This window comes from Abramis brama (assembly GCF_963993115.1).
Source record: "Abramis brama genome assembly, chromosome: 21".
Lineage (NCBI taxonomy): Eukaryota > Metazoa > Chordata > Actinopteri > Cypriniformes > Leuciscidae > Abramis > Abramis brama.
Window position 1 is genome coordinate 4,122,873 of NC_139983.1, and position 18,480 is coordinate 4,141,352.

The 18,480-nt window shown below is 37.5% G+C and overlaps 1 protein-coding gene across 9 annotated transcripts in view; it reads left to right on the top strand.

Moving 5' to 3' along the window:
- ddhd1a (DDHD domain containing 1a) overlaps positions 1–18,480 on the top strand; it is a 37,988-nt gene that overhangs the window by 12,253 nt on the left and 7,255 nt on the right. For all 9 annotated transcript variants that reach the window (XM_084096174.1, XM_084096178.1, XM_084096171.1 and 6 more), the window contains 9 exons: positions 1,985–2,113; positions 4,823–4,970; positions 6,123–6,232; positions 6,478–6,584; positions 8,116–8,378; positions 9,494–9,569; positions 10,161–10,310; positions 11,873–11,937; positions 16,194–16,348. In XM_084096174.1, the coding sequence (XP_083952300.1) occupies positions 1,985–2,113; positions 4,823–4,970; positions 6,123–6,232; positions 6,478–6,584; positions 8,116–8,378; positions 9,494–9,569; positions 10,161–10,310; positions 11,873–11,937; positions 16,194–16,348 (1,203 nt within the window). The remainder of the gene's footprint in view (positions 1–1,984; positions 2,114–4,822; positions 4,971–6,122; positions 6,233–6,477; positions 6,585–8,115; positions 8,379–9,493; positions 9,570–10,160; positions 10,311–11,872; positions 11,938–16,193; positions 16,349–18,480) is intronic.

Consider the following 18,480-nt stretch of genomic DNA (forward strand, 5'->3'; position numbering starts at 1 on the left):
CAGTGAAGGAATGCTTTGGTCCAATACGGCACATCTGTGGCATGCCGTCAGTTTCCACAGAGAATCGTTTTCAGTCATTCCTCAGTTTGTAAAAAAAAAAAAAAAAAAACGGATGTATATGGGGTAAAACTTAGTGTTAAAATACTTCTTACCAGCAATGTGGAACACCAAACAATTGTGAAAATAATGTCTGTGTCCGAAATTGCCCCTATACTCTTTAAAGGTGATCTAAGTAACTTTTTTACCTTAACTGAACAGCTTCAGAGTCATTGGAATGATTATATGACTTACTTCGGGTTGAATGGTGGTCGTTTCGCACCCCCCTGGTGCCCGTGAGCGGAAAATACGCACTTGCAACTTTGAGCCGGCCGCCGCGTCAGGAAGTATCGTGTGATATCAGGTCTCGCGATGTAAACAATTGCTTTACGGCCAAAAGAAATCTGCTAAAATGCCGTCATTATTGCGCTCCCTCACGCTGTTCGAACCCGAATGAAGAAGACGTTTTAAAGATTGTCCGATCTGCTTTAATGTCGTTGATCTACAAGCCTCTGGTGTCTGAGAATCGCCAACGAGTTTTTACAACAGTGTTGTCAAATACCTATTCCGAAGCTGTGGGGGGAGCTCTAGAGAGAAACCTGCGAGCAAAAAGCGAGAATACAGCGAAGAAATCCCGAAACTACTGAGCCCTGCTTTAATAGGGCATTATTTTAGGGAGAAGCCATCGAGCGCACTAATTCAATCCCACAATGCACCACAATAACGAGTGTACAACCGATGTACACTCAACGGCTAGAGAATACCCATAATGCACTGTTTTTCCGATTCCTGGTCCTGGAATCAATGGGAGTCGATTCCTCACCGTTGTTTTACTAATGTTGTTACCAATATTATTATTATCATTATGTGTAATACTTAATTACACTTATATGTATGACAAAAAAAAAAAAATGTTAATAATAGTATTACACTAATATAAGTGAACTGTCGAACACAAACTGAGGGATGACATTATTTTTTGTGGTAATCAACAAAATGCCACAGAACCGGGAACATTTTTCATAATATTAAAAACGTGTTTGCTCTGCGAACTGAAACATTAGATTTATGCATGTGAAGTACGAAGCAGGGCTGCTCTTAACGTCAGGTGAAGCTTTGCTGATTCAGATTCATTTCTCTGTTCATTTCTCTCTGTTTGTACGGGAGAATGACAGGAGGCTTTTCAGTGTGCTCTTTACGGGATGCTCTCCTGCCTAATCACTGTCATTCGGTGCTGTGGCTCTCTTTAAACCCCAGATCAGACCTCAGAGGAGACTGGACACGTCTGTGCACTGAAAAGCACTGCTTCCCTTTAGTGGTGTGTCAGTTACTCTGTAATGTGAACTGTGATGTGTGTTACTGTTAGGGCTGGGACGATACACCTAGCTCCCGATTCGACACTTTCACGATACTTGGGTGCCGATACGATATATATATTCTACTAGTATTGCGATTCTATATTGCAATTTTTTTAACACTAGACCATCTGGGAAAAGTTAAATCATACAGTTATACAGACTGTACATGATGTATAAGATGAGTCATATTTACAAAAACAGATCATCACATCTTTCTGAGTTATTTCAGAAGCATCATACAGCACTACATTCTCTTGAATAAATGATTCAATAACGATTTTTTTTTTTTAACAGTCACTTGTCAGTCATGTTACGCCACTCAACACTCATAGATAATGACACATTTCATCCTCTGTTGGAACGAAAGTGGCTAACTTCTGTCAACCTCGTCTACAAGCAAGGATACAAAGCAATTGAAATTGAATTAATATCGATTCTGGAATAAAAAAATTGATTTTAGAACCTTAAATAAAAAAGCGAAATCTCGATAGCTAGGTGAATCGATTTCTTTCTCCCAGCCCTAGTCACTGTCCAGCCATGTCAGTAAATGTAATGGATGTTTTGTTATCCTTCTCCTGATCACCGTTCAGCCATTCACAGTCTGCAGCTGAGCCGCAGTCACGTTGACTGGTACAGTGACGATGAGGTGTATCTGTACAGTGACGCCACCACGTCTAAGATCGCTCGCACCGTCACACAGAAGCTGGGCTTCTCTAAAGGTGAGTGGATCCTCTGGAGCTGCATGAACACCGTCATCAATCCCAGCCGTATCATTCTGTCTGTGTGTGTGTGTGTGTGTGTGTGTGAAATTATGTTTAAGACTATCCAAACACATGGACCTCCAAAGACTTGCATTAGTAAAGAGCGAAAGCTTACGGAGTAAGCTTGTTTTTGTGTCCATAACATTTTTATTATCTAGTTATCTTTTCATAAAAAAGCAATTAAGTATGGAAAGCTCGTTTCCGCCACAGAATAAAACATTTTAAAAGATAATTGCGACTTTTTATCTCCCAATTGCATGTTTATATCTCGCAATTCTGACTTTATGTCTCCCAATTGCGTGTTATACACTCAGAATTGCGAGATATAAACATGCATTGCTGAGAAAAAAATCTAAATTGCGAGTTATATCTCACAATTCTGAGTTTATAACACACAATTGCGACTTTATATCACGCAATTCTGACTTTATAAATCGGAATTGCGACTTTATATCACATTGGAATTGCGAGATGTAAACTCGCAATTGTGACAAGTTAGAATTACCTTTTTTATCTTTTTATTCTGTGGCGGAAACAAGCTTCCATAATAAAGGTACAAGAGACTGAAAGGTACACAATGTGTAACCTAACCTAGCTACATCTTATCAGGCAGCTTTCGCCACCCATTGCAAAGAGCTTTCGGCACGCCCATGACTCCGATGTGCAGAGACCCACACTAGGAGATTTCAGTGCATGACTAGATGAGGGGGATGTAGCTTGGGTTAGGGATCGTTCCAATTCCGATTCTGCTTATCGATTCCGATTATTATCGATTCCTAATTTTGATTCCAATAAAAAACAACTTCGATGATATTCACATTTATTCTAAGTCTTATTGCAAAACATTTCATTGTAGCTGAATACCATGAACAAAAATCAACAGGCTAAAGAACACTTACACGGGGAACTTTTGCCTGTGGTTTAAAAATACCATAGCAAAAACATCTAGCCTATAATAACTAATATAAAAATCAAGCATTATTAAAGACAAGTAAACACTCAGTAATTAAAAAAGAGCAAATAAATAAATTAGCAATCACACAAACAGATGCAACTGAACAAAGATACGATTGAAGTAAACAGTGTCTTAAGATTTTCAGCTACAGAAACTGTAATCAAATGTAAAATAACACTGCACTTTATAAATTAAATATACATTACAAATATAGTTGCAAAAGTTATTCAGTCAAGAACAGTGAGTGGATTTTCTCTGTCTTTTGTTGTTTGATAACGTTATTTTAGTGACGGCAGCTGGAATATTAGACTTCTGTCACTTTAAGAGCTGCACTGAACCAATTTACTGATACACGTGCGTTTTCTTTGTCAACTGTTTACGAGGATATTTTGACATTTTTGTGTGTATTTGTCTGTTCAAGTACCCTGGAAATCCAGAGTTCTCGCGAGAGCACAAGTTGAATTTGCTCGGCGTTGAGTAATGATGCTCATTAAATATGCCCTTGTATCCGAGCTGCACCAATCACATCGGGTTATCTGATATAGGCGGGCCAGAGGCGAGATGACGACAGCGCTGTGACGTTGAGTCATTAGTAAACATTCCAAGATGGCTATGGATGAACACCAGTTGTTTGAAACGGCTTTGATCGCTACAATGAACGAGTTAGACTTGGCTTTTTATCTAAAAGAGGAACAGAAGACGCCGCTCGAATCGTAACTTTGCAAGAAGGATGTTTTGCCGACCGGATACGGCAAGAGTCTAATCTACCAGTTAGCTCTGCTGGTAGCTAAGCGTATGGGGCTTATTGTTGTGATTGGTCGTAGTGTTATCCAATTGCGTGCAGTGAGATTTTCAAATGCATGCTTGGTGCCGCCCCTCGAGCTGGCCGATCTTCATTAGTCGACGCCAGACCATTAATCTTTCAGATTTGGGTCTGGATTTCCAGGCTGCCGTTCAAGTGCAAAAAGACACAGAAGAAAACTCAAGTTCAGTAGTGGCGGCTTTCTGTGTGCTCATCATTCAGGTCTTCTTGTGCTTGAATGGTTTAAAATCACATTAAAATGTACACATCGAATCGAAATTTTAATTTTATTACAATCATCCGATTCCTGACCTTAAGTATTCAATTCCAAAATTCGAATCGATTTTCGATTCCCACGATATTGAAGAAAAATGCGATATGCGATAACTCATTAACTAATGCGATATTCGATATGCGATATGATAATGCTTAAAGTGTGCAAAATAAACTTAAATTGTCTTTAAAATATATTTAAAATCATATAACCTACATGTGTCTCACATTCTTTTGTGACTAGAAAACGTCTCTACAGCTTCTGACAGTGAACATCAGTGTTTTACTGTAGCGTAAGAAGTGTTATTTTAACATCAGTGTAAACCACGGGGGTTCAGGTTATCCTACATTAGGGTTATTAACAACAGAAACTGAATAATCAAATGTAAAACTAAAACACTGCTTAGTTTTTACTGTATGAATTAAATATATACTGATTCTTATTAAAGCTACTAAAGTTATTCAGCCGAGAGCAGTGAGTGATTTTCTCTGTGTCTTTTGTTCATGGCTGCAGCTATTGCAAGCGGTGGCGATATGCATATCGCGATATATACATTTGCGATATTTCTATAGTTTGTATATATTGTGCAGCCGTAGCAGTGACTCTCTCTTAACGTGTGTGCTGTGATTGGCCCAGCCTCCAGCAGTGGCACCAGACTGCACCGCGGTTATGTGGAGGAGGCCTCGCTGGACGACAAACCCCCTCAGACCACACACATCGTGTTCGTGGTTCACGGCATTGGACAGAAGATGGACAAGGATCGCATCATAAAAAACACTGGCATGTGAGTCCTCAGGAGTCTTCAGGGAGACGCCTTGGTGATCAATTATAGTGTATTAACTGGGAAACTATATAGAGAAATCTGTTCAGGTTCATTAAAGATATTCAGAGCTTCCGTTTTTTTTTTTTTTTTTTTTTTTTTTTACAATATTTGTGTTTGTCTGGTCAAAGAAAATCGACATTACCATTTTTTTTCAAATATTTTTAAAAAATATGTAAGCTCATTGTATAAATGTGCTTAAAGCCAATTGTTTTATTTGTGATAATGCAATAAAACGTAAAATTGTGCCGACATAATTTTTGGCCAGGCTGACATACAAAGAAATTATGAACACTATGAACACAATTATGAACGCAAAAATAAGAGAGATTATGTTGTAGTCAATACATACTTTTTTCTATTTGCCAGATAAATACCTCAACCAAGTTTAGTGTTTTGTTCTTCCCTCATGTTTCAAATATTTAAATTATGTAAAATATTGTCCTCATATTTTGAGTGTTTAATCAAACTTGTAGGGTCATTAAAAACAAATATCCCCTCTGGTTATATAGATATAATAATACATATATATATATATATATGAAGTATTGAGTTGTGAAATGAGAACAGCTGGATAGTGTGTAATGATGTATCTTTCTTTTATAGAATAAAGAAACAATAAAATAAAAATATTTTTGTTAAAAACGTTCTAATGATCATCTCTGATTAATATCAAATTGGAAAAGTGGCCATTTTTGAAACTAATGGCATGTTAAGATGCTTATCAAGTATTTATATAATAATATAGTATTTAGAAATATTTTGAATTGATTTTTATTTGTATTATATATATATTTTAGTTTGTTTTAGTAATTTGTCATGTCCTTTTATCATCTATTAGTCTAATATTTCTTCTTAGCTTTAATTAATTTTTTATTTCAGTTTTAGTGATTTGAGTACTTGAACTTAAACTTTTAGTTTCCAAGGCAACATTTCTAAATTTATTTTTTTAAGTATTTTATTTCAGCTTTATTTCAGTTACCTTGGTTAATAATTGGCTTTAGTTAACAATAAGCATTTTCAAATACTACTGAAAGTGTGCACAGTTTGAAGGGGAATGTGATCTTATTCTGTATGAACTCGTGTGTGTGTGTGTTTGTGTGTGTGTGTGTTCAGGCTGCGGGAAGCGGTGAGGAAGATGGAGGAGAAGCACTTTGCTGAGCAAACAGAGGAGCATGTGGAGTTCCTGCCGGTCGAGTGGCGCTCGAAACTGGCTTTGGACGGCGGTGAGACTGGAAACCCACGTGTCTGTCTGCGTTTACTCTCTGAACAGCTGCTCTTATCACACACGCTGTCCTTTTACCTTTCCTTCACACACACACACACTGTTTTATATGATGGCAAGAGAATATAATATAGTTCATCCTCTCTCAGCTGTGCAAACAAAGCAGCTCAAACAGTGCCGTGCATTAACGTTAATAACGAAATGTTGAGTGAGCTCTTCAATCTTAGTTTGTGTTCATGTTTTCAGACACAGTGGAGTCGATCACACCAGATAAAGTGAGAGGCCTGAGAGATTTACTCAACAGCAGTGCCATGGACATCATGTACTACACCAGCCCTCTCTACAGAGACGAGGTGAACCACATCTTACCTTTCATTCGCTCTTACTTTTTGTCCTCATTTTCTCTCGCCCACTGAGTGGCAAAAAGAGTGAATTTTCAGTGTGAATGTGCAAAAAACACACAAAACACATCTAAAACGGGAAAGAGCTTTGAGATTGACTTTACAACTAGATTTGACAAGAAATCTGAGGTATATTTTCACAGACTGCTGAAAGCTACAGAACAGAGAAACACATTTATCGCTGCAATTCATAGAAACAACTGGATCCAGACAGCAAATGGTGGATTTGCGGTTACCGTTTTTATGTCAATATACTGAATTTAGTGGTAAAATAATACCCTAGATATTGTATTGTTATATATTGTATTGACAACTTATCAATTAAATATTTACTATCGTATATTCTGCATAATTGGATGTTTTTAAATAAACACTAGCCGCGTTTCCATTACCCTTCAAATTGCGCAAATTGAAATTGCGAATTGAAAATACGCCCAATGGAAACACGTCAATATCGCAAAAACTCGCATTTATCGCAAAAAAGTTTTTACGCTCTCATGAGGAGGTTTTTCAGGCAATTCGAAAAAGAAATATTTCGCAAAACTGCAATGGAAACAGTTTTTGCGTATTTGCAGGTCACCTGACGTAGATGACGCGGTGTGTTTGGACAGAATACGAGACAAAGTTCTTTATTAAATTCATAAAAGACAAAAGAATTACAGGAATAATGGATTCTAAACCTCAAAGAAATGCCACAATCGAGACCTCGAAGCAGAAATGAGGGAGAAACACCCAGAAACACCTCATATGTGCCGCTCACAAGTATAATAAGGGTCGTTCCTCACCATTAATGCTTTGAAAACACACATACATCTCCTTCAATTAATAATAATGGCTAGTGCAGTGGCTGGGATTAGTACATAAACCTACCAACGTCCGTTACCATGGTTTTTGGAATAATTTTACTTATTGCAAGAGGAAAAAATGAAGTTTTAGTCACATAACATCGGTTAATGGAAACGCCATCATTTCGAAATATTTTTTTTTGTCGACATTTAGAAAAAATCGCAAAGGTTTTGCGCAAATCTGTAATGGAAACTCACCTACTGACGATATGATGATCTATTTAACACTGAAATAAGTGATCACGTGGATTTAGACCTATATTGTATTTATATAAAGTGTTCACTGCAGACAAATTTGCTTTATGTATTTCCCCGGCGTCGAAATCAGTCACATATAAATATCAGGAAACACGATTCCTGCTGCATGTCGATATCCACGGATCACTGGATCTTTGGTAAGTTGTAAGAAACACTATATCGAGTCCAACCTTTAGTTTAAACTGATAATCATTTGTTTTACTCGCGTTTTCTCAGTTTCCCCTGTTAAATCCAGTCATTCATCAGCTCTTCTGCCACTCAGTGCGGCTGAGGGAGTGTGTTCCCACGGGAGAGTGACGTAAATGCATATATATACAGTATAGCTGTCCAATCAGGTATTTTGTTTATATATATATATAAGTTAATGTTCATCCCTGCAGATCACTAAAGGTCTGACGCAGGAGCTCAACCGCCTGTATTCTCTCTTCTGCTCACGAAACCCTGAGTTTGAGAGGAAAGGCGGGAAAGTGTCGATCATCTCGCACTCGCTGGGCTGCGTGATCACCTTCGACATCATGACGGGCTGGGACCCGGTGCGCTTCTGTCTGCAGGAGCATCACGACCAGCTGCAGGGGGAGGAGCTACACTGGACGAGCTACGAAGAGCGCCTCCTGCTGGAGGAAGTGCAGCTCACCAGACAAAGGTGCCGCTGGGTCACACGTCTAAGAGGAATTAAAGCATGCCATCATGTCAAGTACAATATTTATATAGCCCTGTTCGCAATACACATTGTTTCATAGCAGCGTTACAGTAGTGTTCATTTTATTAATGAAACTATGATGAAAAATGTTGATTTTTTATGACTAGATGACCGACATCATTAAACACTAGCTGTGAATATATGATCATACATTATTGTTGATGAGACTGACAAGATATCTAGTTTTTATGCGCTTTTAAGATATCTATATATTCTTCAACAAAAAAAGAGCAGGAAAAAATATTATACATTTGACTGTTTTTAACAAGTCTCTATGAGCTTTCATGCTTGCGATTGCCAGATGTCAAGAGTTTAAATCCTCGAATCAGAACTTTTTGTCTTAAAGTCATTTCTATCAAATAATTGTATCCCTTAAAACTCATCTTTGATCACCAAAATTACATATATTTAAATGTTTTTCTTTTTCTTGAAAAAGGCCTCTTCTTCAAGTATCTTGAATGTAACTCGACACCCTTGCCTCATATAGTGTACACGGTTCTATGAATATGCAAATGAGCCCCGCCTCCACTTACTCACTCAGCTCAGAGATCCACTGGTTGACGATCACACGTTGATCTGATTGGTTACAAGGTAGTTTGTGACGTCAGAAACACCAGCGATTTCAAAGCGTGTTTTTATATATAGAAATAGAAAGTATAGAAAGTTTTTTTATATAGAAAATACTCAGCAATGGTGTCGACTTATGAATTTACACATGGTTTGTCTTAAAGCATATTAAAACACCACATAGAAATGGATTTTCACCACAGGGGGACTTTAAAAGGATATATTTTCTTCCCGGTGATTTACTTCTTATGTTTGCAATCTGGCACCCGTGCACACGCGCTCTCACACATCACTCTCTCTACACTGCAGGAAAAGCATAGATGATCTGAAAACACACACACACTCCACTGAGATATTCTGTTCAAATGGAAGTGTAGCAACGGCATAGTAAAGCCCTAGCATTGTGAAACTGAGTTTGGCATAGACGAGCACCACTCACTCTTCAGCTAAAGTCAAAATCTAGTCTGGTAATGAATCAATGTCTGTGACAGGTTACGAGAACTACAAGATCAGCTTCAGGGCCTGAAGGCGTCGAAATCTGCACCCTTCCCTACGCTAAAGTTTAAGGTGATGTAACAAACATAAACATGGTGATCTGCTCAAATAACACATCTGTACCTCCATACAGTCACACCAAAATGTATTCAGACACCTTCAACATTTCTCACATTATCACAGTTTATTCACTATAGTTTAGAAAATGGTAATAAAATATGAGCAGAACTCAGAGTTATGAACTCAGTGGATATTTCACTGGTTTTGTCCATCCTTCTGTTAGACTGTCTCACACATGAATTATGTTGAATATCTGTCAGCTGTTAAATTTAACTACACAATTACATTATACCAGTTTAGCTCAACCAATCACCAAGCAATGCTTCATTTTGTTCAGTCTGAGTGTAAAAAGAGCATTAGCAATTAAAGAAAAAACACTTAAGAAAACATGATCAGGTCAAAGTGTCTGAATCATTTTTGGTGCCAAATGTTTATAAATGTCACTGGTAGTCACTGTATGAAGAATGTTTGGGTATAATATGTCACTTTATTTTGCTCTCCTCACTATAACTATAGTGTCCTGCACACACTAGTAAAATGATATCTGGTGTCTGAATAATGTTTGGTTTGACTGTATAATGAAGCTCTGTAATTAATGTGCAGGTGGAGAACTTCTTCTGCATGGGCTCTCCTCTGGCTGTGTTCCTGGCTCTGAGAGGGATTCGGCCCGGGAACACCGGCGACCAGGACCACATCATGCCCAAGTCCATCTGCCGGCGCCTCTTCAACATCTTCCACCCGACAGACCCTGTGGTGAGACGGCCACACCACATCTCACTCGAGCCGCTTTCCGATCCCGGAAAATACACGGATAATGTGTCCCGGGATCGTTCGATTTTTGGTTCATTCACACTGCCAGTGATTTTCCGGAATCTGTGAGTGCGTTCACACACATCCCGTAAAGATCCCATAAAGACATGTGACGTGTAACGTACGCATCGAAAACATGTACACTAACGCGTTCCACAAAGCTGACGAACGAGCATCAGTGCGGATAGTAAGGCGCTCCTGGTCTCGGCTTCATTCCAGTTTGCAGACATTTTTCGTTCTTTCTTTGTTGATGACGAACACAAACTTTCTTCTAAGAGCAACAGAGTCGCGCGATTCGCTCATCACTACGACACACCCCTTACGGCATTGGTCCTGGCTTTTGTTCACACAGGGCTCGTTCCGGGACTGATCCCGGCAATGTTACTAGGTCCCCATCCGGGCATCAATCCCGGGACGTGTTTGCGTTCACACAGAAGTAGGGCTGCACGATTATGACAAAAATCATAATTGTCGATTATTTCCTTGAAATTGTAATTGCGATTATTAATTACGATTATCACAATTTACATTGAAATATATATATAGGCATATTATTATATATGTTTACTTAAAAATTGTGAAGACACACACTGTCCCCCTTTACTTAACATACACATAAATTGTAAGAATATGACTAATAGTAAAGACTACTAAGAAATAAACATTAGGCCTATGCTACAGCTATTAAATAGCAGTCCCAAACTAGCTTTTGTAAATACAATGTTGGTATGAGCCACCACAGTCATTTATATAAAAAATAACTTTTTTTTTTTTTGTGAAAATAAAGTGGCATTTGGGGGTTAATATTAAAACGACAGTTACCATGGTGATACACAATACTAACAAGAACTGTTAATGAAACATGAAAACTGCTCCTGGTGAATAGAATGAAAATCATACCTGCATGCAAATCCTTCTCAGCTAACACACGACGTACCAGTAACGTGATTTATTGGTATTTTACTTTTATTTTGTGACTTACCAATTTACAACGTAACAACGTTGCATGCTCGTAGTTTCCTTTGCACTTTATACACAGCGCGCGTCGCCGCATTTGCGCGTGCAATTGAAGAGTGTGCGCTTACGAACACAGTAGCCTATAACGGCTGACATGACAGGAACGTTCGTTTTTCTGAGGTGAAAGACTTTATTTCAGCGTACACATACGTCGCTGCCTGGTAGTTCATTCCTATTGTGCTGGGTTTTCTGAAGTAGTTGTGATTTGCCTCTCATTACATGCTCTAAATGCACGCAGAGTGGTTTTTTTTTTTTTTTTTTTTTGTAATCGCGGCTTTGGACGATTACGTAATCGTGGCATCCATAATCGTAATCGCGATTAGAAATTCGATTAATTGTGCAGCCCTACACAGAAGGTACTCTAGCAATTTTACGGCAATTTCCCAGGATCAACGCGCTGTGTGAAAGGGGCTTCTGTGACTTTGCTATTCCTTTGAGGAGAGGGGAATGATTCGCTCTTGTGTAATGATTGTGTCCCTGTATTACAGGCCTATCGACTGGAGCCTCTTGTTTTAAAGCACTATAGCAACATCGCTCCTGTCCAAATACACTGGTGAGTCTTGATTTCTTATTGTTTAAGTTTAGTTTAAACTAGTCAGGGACATTTATTTATATGCTTATGCATAAATGTTACGTTTTATTTCCTCTTTTTATATTTGTCCTTATTGTAGAATTGCTTAAAGCAGTGGTTCTCAATCTTTTTGTCTCGTTGTCCAACACTAAATTTGAGCCCCATATATATATTTAACTTTGTTGTAACTCTTTTTAACAGTGTTGGTGTATTAAAATGAATTAACCACTTTTCAGTTTGTGATTTCAGGATGTTTAAGAACTGTGCTTAAATAAAAAAAAAATAGTTAGTGAGAGTGAAAAACAAGTTTTTTGTTTTTACCATTATTAATTTAGAGTTTTGAATATACACTACTGGTCAAAAGTTGGGAATATATTTTTAAAAGAAGTCTCTTATGCTCATCAAAATGTATTTGATCAAAGATACAGTAAAAACAGAAATACTTTGAAATATTATTACAGTTTAAAATAACTTTTCTATGTGAATATATATTGAAATGTAATTTATTCCTGTGATCAAAGCTGAATTTTCAGCATCATTTCTCCAGTCTTCAGTGTCACATGATCCTTCAGAAATCACTCTAATATGATGATTTGATGCTCAGTTTTATTGGTTATTATTGCTGATGATCAATCATTAATAATGGTTCTTAATATTAACGTTGAAAACAGTTTTTACTGTTTCTTTGTTGAATAGAAAGTACAGAAGAACAGCATTTATTTGAAATAGAAATCTTTACTGTCATTTTTGATCAATTGAATACATCCCTGCTGAAAATCATCATATTAGAGTGATTTCTGAAGGATCATGTGACGCTGAAGACTGGAGTAATTATGCTGGAAATTCAGCTTTGATCACAGGAATAAATTACATTTTAACAATATATTCACACATGTATTCAGTTATTTCAAATGGTAATTATTTTTCACAATGTTACTGTTTTTACTCTATCTTTGATCAAAATAATGTGAGCAGAAGACACTTCTTTCAAAATCATAAAAAATAAAATAAATATAAATATGCAATATTTTGTGTGCGGAACATAGGTACATTTTCGTGTTTCCACACGAACATATTAAGTGGCGGAAGTCTCCGCGTTCAGCGCAAATCCCGCCCTGCAGCTGATTCTAAAGTTTTACCCGTCGTCACTGTAACCTAAACCAATGAAATCGACTGCAGGGCGAAAAAAAGCTTTTCCGCTCCGTGTGCGCCGCCGTAGATATATACACTAGATGTCGCCTTGTATACGGCAGTTCATTGGAACGAATGCGTCAATAGAGCCGCCATCTTGGAACAGGGGAGCCCCTCCTCTTTAATGCATCAGCGTCAATGTAGGCAAAGGTCTAACGGAAATAAAATCACCATAAATCGTTATGAATGCGATTTTATAGTTTTTTTTTGGTTCTTTCCAACGGTCAGACATGTATTTATCATCGAGTCCAGAGAAAATTTTAGGTTTTGATATTAAGATAATCTACTTATTTTTCAAAATATAACGCATAGTGCTATAGGCCTACGTTTATTAGTCACATTCTTTCACTTGAGTAAACTTAGAATGAACTATCGCTACTTTTTTTATATATATATATATATATATATATATATATATATATATATAAAAATTAGCAAAACTTGGCCAGTAAATATTTAATATTCAATTATTTTAATGATCATAATTAAAGTTTTAATTTTATTAAATTGAACAAGCGCAACATTTAGCATTCAATCAAATATTCTAAAAGATGTATTATTAATAATAATGTTATTTCAACATAATATCTCGTTATTTCGACATATGTGTGCGTGCAACAAGCAAGATGTGCATTTGTAAATCCGGTGACACGCGTGCATTGATTTTTTATTAATAAACTAGTGTTTTCTTACAGTGTCGATCCGGCTGCAAAGATGAAGTTGCCGATCGCCATATTCGTAGTGAACGCGCCTATAGAGAGAATTGCACATAATGGATTACATAATCAGAGAGTCGCCTTTTTCTTTTTGTTTTGAATTATTTCGTTTAAAGACATTTCAAGCTTTGTGTATTTGATGTATTTCTCATGTCTGTGTGAGGCATACACTGAGTTTCGTTAAGTTCCCCAGTTCACGTGCAATGCAAGTGACCACGTGGGCGCCTCCATGATTATATTGTCTGTTTGTTATATTTGCTTCTTATTAATTAGGCCTAAATCCAGGCAATTGTTTGATGAAAAAATGGTTAAAATTAAGATACAATTTATACAAAACGAAATTCACTTTAAAGAAAGGCTTTAAACAGTTGACATTTTCACAAATTCCAGTGTCCTTCCACACCTCCATCCCCAGGAAGAAACAAGCCCTTGAGCCCACTGTATCCTTGTGCAAAACGTACACATACATAGGATTTGTGGAATTCTATGTATAAGAATGGATGTACTGTTTGAAGATTGACAGGGAGAGGACAAGCATAGGCCTACTATTAGGACTGTAGCCTACTTACAGGTTACAAGCCGAAGCGCCACACTGTTTTTTTTTCCATTAAAAGGTTTGAGTACAATCGGTAAAAAAATCAAAAGTTAGGAACAACACAGCACAACACAGCCAAAAGTGGGTATTGAGGATCAACTCCTGGATATTGTACATTTTAAACACAAGGGTTATTTCAAATAATATCTAAAGTGTACAGCACATTCACAATTAATTTTCTGTGCGAGAATCACAGTTCATTTTCTTTCTCCAAGCAGAGAAATGTACACTTAACTTATAAAAAAAAACAACTTGACTACTACCATCCACAGAATAAATGTAATCCCTTGCTGTCTGGTTTAGATTTCGTTCGTGTGAACATCCATACGCATCACAAAAGTCCGGCATCATCCATGAATTCGAAGTACAGGCGGAGAAAGCAGCGTTACCTAGCTACTTCTTATGACAAGACCCCTGTTCTAAGATGGCGGCGGTTTTGACGCATGCTTAGAACCCCAAGGCCACATCTAGTGTTTATATCTATGGTGCGCCGCCGCACTCTCCATTCCTCCGTGTGTGTGTGTGTGTGTGTGTGTGTGTGTGTGTGTGTGTGTGTGTGTGTGTGTGTGTGTGTGTGTGTGTGTCTGCACGCTGCGCTCTCTGCTCAATGTTCAATGTTCGACTCCGTGTTTGCGCTGCACGTTCTGCTCTGTCGTTAACGGCCCAAACACTCCAATCATGTACCGATCACGCACTGGAAAAGCAAAGTCCGCTCAAATAAGGTGAAATTTCTCAGTAGTAGACTTCTGTTTGCTGAGCTGGTATAGTCATGCTGGCAACAATGGTAAAATGACCTGCTCTGATCACATGCTCTGGTAATAATAGCTTTGTAGGACTATATTATATTTTGATAATTAGTAAAAAAATGGGAAAAAAAATCTTAAATTGATTATGTTGATTGATTATTGAAAAATAATAATACATTGATATATTTATGTTTAATATTATTTTAATATAGGGCTATTTTCTGTTCCTTTTTCCCCCCGGTGTTTCATTTAATTAGGTGATTCTAAGTTTAGGCCTAATTATTGATGATTACAAGCTTGGAGGAATTGCAATTAATTACAGCAAATTGTGCAATTAATTAGTTAATTTTTTTTAATCGATTCCCAGCCTTAATTTTTAAATATGAGCAGGCCTACAAGCTGGGATTGGTAATGCTGCACTGTAATCATAGTTATTTATTTATATTTTTCATTAAATTTATTATGTGATATTGGTTTGAGACTGAGAGTATTTTATTTAGTGGATAACTTTGCAGCAGTATTTTATTTCTTATTCTTTTTTTTTATTTTATATATATTTTATTATATTTTATTAAAAAGTGTTTAAAAAAGTGTAAACAAATTGTTAAAAAAAAAGTTTATAGTAATAAACAACCTGCAGTTAATGTTTGCATTTCTTTCCCTTACTGTACCGAAAATAAACTGAACCGTGACTTTAAAACCGAGGTACGTACCGAACCGTGATTTTTGCGTACCGTTACACCCCTAATATATATATATATATATATATATATATATATATATATATATATATATATATATATATATATATATATATATATATATATATATATATATATTCCAATCTTTTGACCAGTAGTGTATATAATATTATTATTAATTTAAATATGGGCCCCAGACCCCTGGTTGAGAATCACTGGTTTAAAGGTTACATTTGCAATAATTCTGTACGTTGGGATTTTCTGATATGATTTTGATGTTGTTTTGAAGGTGTAACACCATCAACTCCAGTCCATATGATGAGATCAGACCCACATATATAAACGTCAGTAACGACACGGAGAACAGTCCCAGCACCTCACCTGTCCTGGCCAGTCGACACTACGGAGAGTCCATCACCAGCCTGGGCAAGGCCAGCATACTAGGTAGATCTGACTAATGCGTGAACAAGCTTCTCTAGGTCGTGCTCAGACACAAAGGACCTGGTTCTGGCAGTGGGCTGATTTAGTAATGGCTTGTGTCAAGATAAGCATATACCTTTATTGCCAAATACAGTGACATCTGTTTTTATCTTTATCTTACTGAAGAAAGTTGTGGCACATCCAGCTGTTAAATACAGAGTTCTGTCATGAATCTCTAGATGGCGCAGACTGATAGGTCCTTTAACTGAATCCGCTTGCAATCACATCATTCTGTGTCCACCTTAGTCCTGACGAGCTCGCTGCGTGTTGAATTATGGGTGGCACTTCCGGTTTGGGGAACTTTCATTAAAAAAGGCTGAAACTAATCATTTCGAATCATAAGGTTGCCCTACAAATAAAGCTGATCGTCAGTTTGACTGGATGAGCTGTAAATTTTCCTTCATGATTTATTTTCAGACATGAGAATAACGTTGTACTTGGTATTTTAACGTGACATGTTATAACAAGAATATCTATGGCAAGAGCTCTTTTCAGTCGCTGCTTTCTTTTCCTCCTGATTATTTTCTTTTTTTCCCCTTTGCAATCCGCTGTAAAAGTATGAAAAAGGACAACATATACTGCACATCTGTGGTCTGTTCTCCCGAATTTAATTTACGATATATTCAATTAATAATTCACTGGAATGCACAAAATAATCTCTGTTATGGTGATGCGGAGGAGATGAACCCAAATGCAGACAGTATGCAATATACACGGTTTATTGATACAACTAGACAGAATAAACAGGAAAGCAAAACCCACGAGGGGGCAAAACAAAACAGGATAGACTAATCTAGACTAGGACTTGACGGCTAACTAGACGATAAACAAACAGCAAAAACAGAACTTTCTCTAGACAATACTCTTGACAGGATACTCACAAGGTTTCACAATGAATAACAATGAACCGGCACAGGACAGCAAACACAAGGGGATTAAATAGGGAGACATAAAGGTAAAGCAATAATGACAAAACGAGGATAACAAGGGAGCGGGACGAGGAACGAGACAACACAAGCACATGGCCCAAACAAAAGGCCATGTGCTTGCACACAAAATATGGGTCTGTCATGATCCTGCCACAAGAATTAAAGAATGACAAGGACTAGATGGCAGAATCATGACACTCTCATTATTCTCCTCAAATCCTCACGTCTCTTTCCAGGTTTGTTTTCACAGGTAAATGCAATTTATAATCTGACAAAATGACGGAAATCACTTTGAAATAGTATCACGCAATGCTGAAGTTAATGAACATCTTTGATTAAGGCAACATAAGTTACATAATACAGATATGTATATTACTAAAGTGATATTTAACCCGTCCGTTATTGCTGTGGAAAGACTCGCGCTCTCGGGGTTATTTGGTCTGTTGAAAGACCTTGTTGATGGTTTTACACTTTTAAATTTCCTTTCAATGTTCGATGGTTGAAGGGTGAGTAGATTAATGCCATCTCGTTGTGACACTTTTCTAACGTATTGCGTTCATAGAGCGAGCGTTTCACTGATTGTTTACAGTTTAACGGAAGTTACACCCATAATTCGTGCAAAGCGGCATGGGGTGTAGGAATAAGGTGGATAGGGCGCAGCTGATTGGTTCCTGCTGTATCAGTAGCCAATGAGCTCGCTGCTCAACCTTCAAATATTTGTTAGCATAGTAATTCATTACTATATTCATCTACACTATATTGTACAGCAGCAGCAAGTGTTACTTGCTCACAGCAGTGTGTTGTGTATGGATTGGCAATAGCAAGTCCTGTACTTGCTCTATAGCAGCAGCAATAACAGCAGAAGCGTAGCAGATTTATACCGCCAAGACCAGACATATCAACATTGTCATATCCATTACCATGCCATACACCCTGAGAGTTGTCATGACTGAATTTAATTTAAGCACTGGCACAGGGAGTTTGGTGACGGAGATTGGTAGATATGGGTGCCTTCTGAGATGAGCAATATTGTTGTTTTGGATTATTTGTCCTAGCGGGAGCATATACAGACTGAAGAGTCGAGGCGCAGGGATTGAACCGTGTTTAACTCAATGTGTCAGATCAGTCCAGTCAGATTCATAACTGCCTATGCTCACACGGTAGCCT